This window comes from Dicentrarchus labrax, unplaced genomic scaffold (genome assembly GCF_905237075.1).
Source record: "Dicentrarchus labrax unplaced genomic scaffold, dlabrax2021, whole genome shotgun sequence".
Lineage (NCBI taxonomy): Eukaryota > Metazoa > Chordata > Actinopteri > Moronidae > Dicentrarchus > Dicentrarchus labrax.
The window spans coordinates 12,210,348-12,214,016 of NW_026136710.1; the positions used below are offsets into that span (position 1 = coordinate 12,210,348).

The following is a 3,669-nucleotide window of genomic DNA, read 5'->3' on the forward strand; positions in this document are numbered from 1 at the left end:
ACAGCCTCGTCACATCATCCAGCCAGTATTATGATATTTGAGAACTACTTGTGTGCCTTTATCTGCACTCCGACACCGCTGCTGCATAAACACAGGCCTCGGAATAAATAAATAAAGTCTGCATTAATAATTCAAAGTGCAGCCTGTTGTGAATATGTGTGTGTGTGTGTGTGTGTGTGTGTGTGTGTGTGTGTGTGTGTGTGTGTCGTCATCGGGGACGGTGGTTGCGGAAGTAGCTGCGCTGTTTGCAGAGGATGAGACCTGCCTGGCGACCGCGTAGGGGGGAAAGAGGTGTGTGAGAGCCTGGGGTCTGCCAAACAAACAACTCCTGTGGAGATGGATGATCCGGAAACGTGATCCTTCTGAGATCCGCTTTCAGTTTCAACAGTGTAGGTTCGTTTCTGGCCTGTCCTGGGTCCCGTTAAAAAACAGGACTGAATAGGGGTAGGTATGGGTGCGCTACAGTCCTCACCTGGTCAACATGAATACGGTGATCTGGCGGAAAAGACGGGCTGTGAGTAATCGTGTTTATTGTTTGTTTTTCAATGACATCCGTCATGCGTGTAGGAGGTGTGAAAACCGGAGCTCACTGCACCGGAAATATGATTTTAATTCTAATTTTAAGTCATATCTTAAAGGGGAAATCCGATCATTTTAACGTAATGTTTGACGTCTTAAGTAAAGAAATTGTCACTATTTGCCTACAGTATATATGTACACACGTCCAATATATGTGTATGGAAAAACCTGCCCGTTTGGTGCAGTAGTACTGAATAATTTAAACTGCATGTTAATGGGAGTGTAACTTTATCTAGTTTACAGAGGGAGTTAATAATAGATCAGACACTGCATTGAAAGCTTTGACAGTTTAAGAGAAAAAGATAAATCCAACACATATCTGCTTATGGTTTGTTTTTCCTATATGCTTCAATATCTGCTTTAATTCACCTGTAGCCTCTTGTAAAACAGGTTATAGTTGCAGGGTTACAGACAATAACAAGTGGTTTACATAAAATATGAATATCCAAATCTGCTGCCTTGAAAGCCTCTCGCAAATGAGGAGCTGTTAACATCAAATTCTCAGCAAACAACAAATTTTAAATGTCAAATGATTAATTGGTTTGAAGAGTTTTATGTCTTGTTTTGTAGGTGTTAAGATTATTTATGAGTGTACATGAAATAACTTGAGTGGTTGCCTCTTTTCTGTTTTAAGTTTCATTTAGACAGATTGGAGTCTTACATACAAGATTCAAGCAGTTGAGCCACAATGAAGAAACTCTGCAGTAAGTTAGATGAATGTATGATTTTTAAGTAAGAATCGTGTACCCTTCAGGTTTATAATCATGTGATTTATTTTTTTAGCAAATTAGTTTTCTTAACAAACACCAATTTTCTTTGGAATTGTAAACCTGACTAACAGGTTTCATGTTGGCATATACTGAATAACACATACAGCTGGAAACTGTTGTGTGTATTACTGTTTGTGACTCTGTGTGCCACTCCTTAAAACGCTCTATACACCCTCAGGAGAGATCACTTCAATGAAATCCCAGATCTAGCGTGCAATCCCATCCGTGCACAGATCGTAGGGGCCTTCTTTGACAGGAGGTACAGTAATCATAGTTGAAATGTTGCTTTCTTTTTTTTTTTCTGTATCACAAGCAGTCTTTTAAAAAAAAAAAGGGGGATTTGTTTCAAATTATTGTCAGAAGTTCATTTGCTCTTTCTACATTTCTTTAGAAACTTCCGTGAGAATGGTGAGGGTACGGTTCAGGAGATCGGTTTTGAGGAGTTCCTGGTGGTCATGTCCCATTTCAGGCCCCCGTCACTACACATGACACAGGAGCAGCGTGAGAGTGTCAGGAGGGAGAAATTGAGATGTGTGTTTTAGAGCAAATCACATGATCACATGTTTGACATTATCTGTGGCTGACGCACAGCTGTTAAACTGACAGTTGTGTTTTTCTCTGCAGTTTTATTCAACATGCATGACACAGACAACGATGGGACAATAACCCTAGAGGAATACAGACATGTAAGCCTCTGCTCACTTCTCTGGACAGAAAAATGCAGTTTTAAATCTTTTTTTTAAAAACTTTGTTTGTTAAATAACCAGTGACGATCACAACAAACTCTATTCACAGTCCGCGGAAATCATCATGTGTTATCATGAGTTTATCGTGTGTTATAGTGTTATCTGTGTCTGCTTTTATTAGCATCATTTGGTCATTTTCAGCTGAATTTTGAAGGTGATTCAAGATGCAGTATCTCTGAGAGTCAGCTGCCTTTTTGCAACACTTAATTGGTGACTAATGTGGGAAAGGAGGAGGCATTTAATTTTACTCAAGCCTTCCGAGATATGGGATTTGTAGTCATATTATGTAGTAAAATTATTTCATTTTCACATCTGTCCAGTTGGTTGAGGAGCTGCTGTCTCTCAGCGAGACACTGGAGAAGAACACAGCCAAAAGCATTGCTGATGCAGCCATGTTGGAGGTGGCCAGTATTTCAATGGGTCACATGGTATGTAAATTAACATTAAGTTTAATTCTCTGTTTGTCTGCATAACATCAGTAACTTAACTTTTTCACATGCAGGAACCCGATGAGTTCTATGAAGGAATCACATTTGAGCACTTCCTCAAGGTTGGTACTCAGAATACACACTAAAATAAGTACCTCCTTAGTTAAATACCATGCTTTGAAAGTGCATTTAAACAGGTTATTATAGTTGATATGGATTATATTGAATGAAATAGTTTTTAGTTTTTGCAAACTTTCAAATAAAACATCAACCTTACCACTTCCAAGAATGATGATGTTATCAGCAATACACATTTTAAATTATGTAAAACTCTGTTTTTAGTTGCTGAATGGCTTTGAAATCGAATCAAGAATGAACATTCGCTTTCTGAGAATGGACACAACAACCTTATGTAAGTGAGGTTGGAACACTAAACTGTGTGATGACTTTGGGAAAACTGTATATGGTTTCACTCACAGTAACTATCTGTTGTTTCCTACACCAGTTTGTTGCTTGCATTGAATATATGCCTTACTCATGTTTGAATAACTATGCAAGTTCAAAGAAAATGTGTACACTGTGGATGTATTAGGGGTAGTTTATTTGATTCTAAGTAATAATATGAGATAATCAGTTCAATAACAACCAGCCTGTTAGTAGTTCAATAAAGCAATAATCAAATGTCTGGAGTAGCAGACAGTAGCAGATACTATGCATGCGAAAATGGATGCCTGAAGAACATTTTAAAATGTTAATGCCATAAATCAATAACTCTCAATAATAATCAGGGATATAAAGGTGTGTCCTTAAATGTATCTAATAATAGAAATGCAATAACTTGAAATACTTTTTATTCATGTAACAAATATGACATTTGGTGCATGCTTTCCACACCACATTTGCACAATAAAAGATTCCATGAAATAGATCTGACTTCAGCTCACGATGCTTATTTCTGGTAAAAAGGAAATGGGAGTGCTGTCATGCAAGATTAAATGCTTAAAGGCAGTTATCCAAATAAGTGCTCATTTAAGAAGAGGAGGCTATGTACAGTATGTCATAGTATAAAACTATTTTAGTCAAATCCACTTGATCTTCATTCGATCATTATAACTTTTTAAAAACACACAAATGATTATTATTCAT

General features: G+C 37.4%; 1 protein-coding gene across 1 annotated transcript; it reads left to right on the forward strand.

Moving 5' to 3' along the window:
- The first annotated feature begins 212 nt into the window (after positions 1-212).
- tescb (tescalcin b) lies at positions 213-3,451 on the forward strand. Its single transcript, XM_051412762.1, has 8 exons — positions 213-514; positions 1,214-1,283; positions 1,528-1,608; positions 1,741-1,880; positions 1,974-2,035; positions 2,416-2,523; positions 2,598-2,645; positions 2,866-3,451. Exons 1-8 carry the CDS (start codon positions 451-453, stop codon positions 2,941-2,943), a joined length of 651 nt encoding a protein of 216 aa, XP_051268722.1. The 5' UTR covers positions 213-450; the 3' UTR covers positions 2,944-3,451.
- Positions 3,452-3,669: the final 218 nt, after the last annotated feature.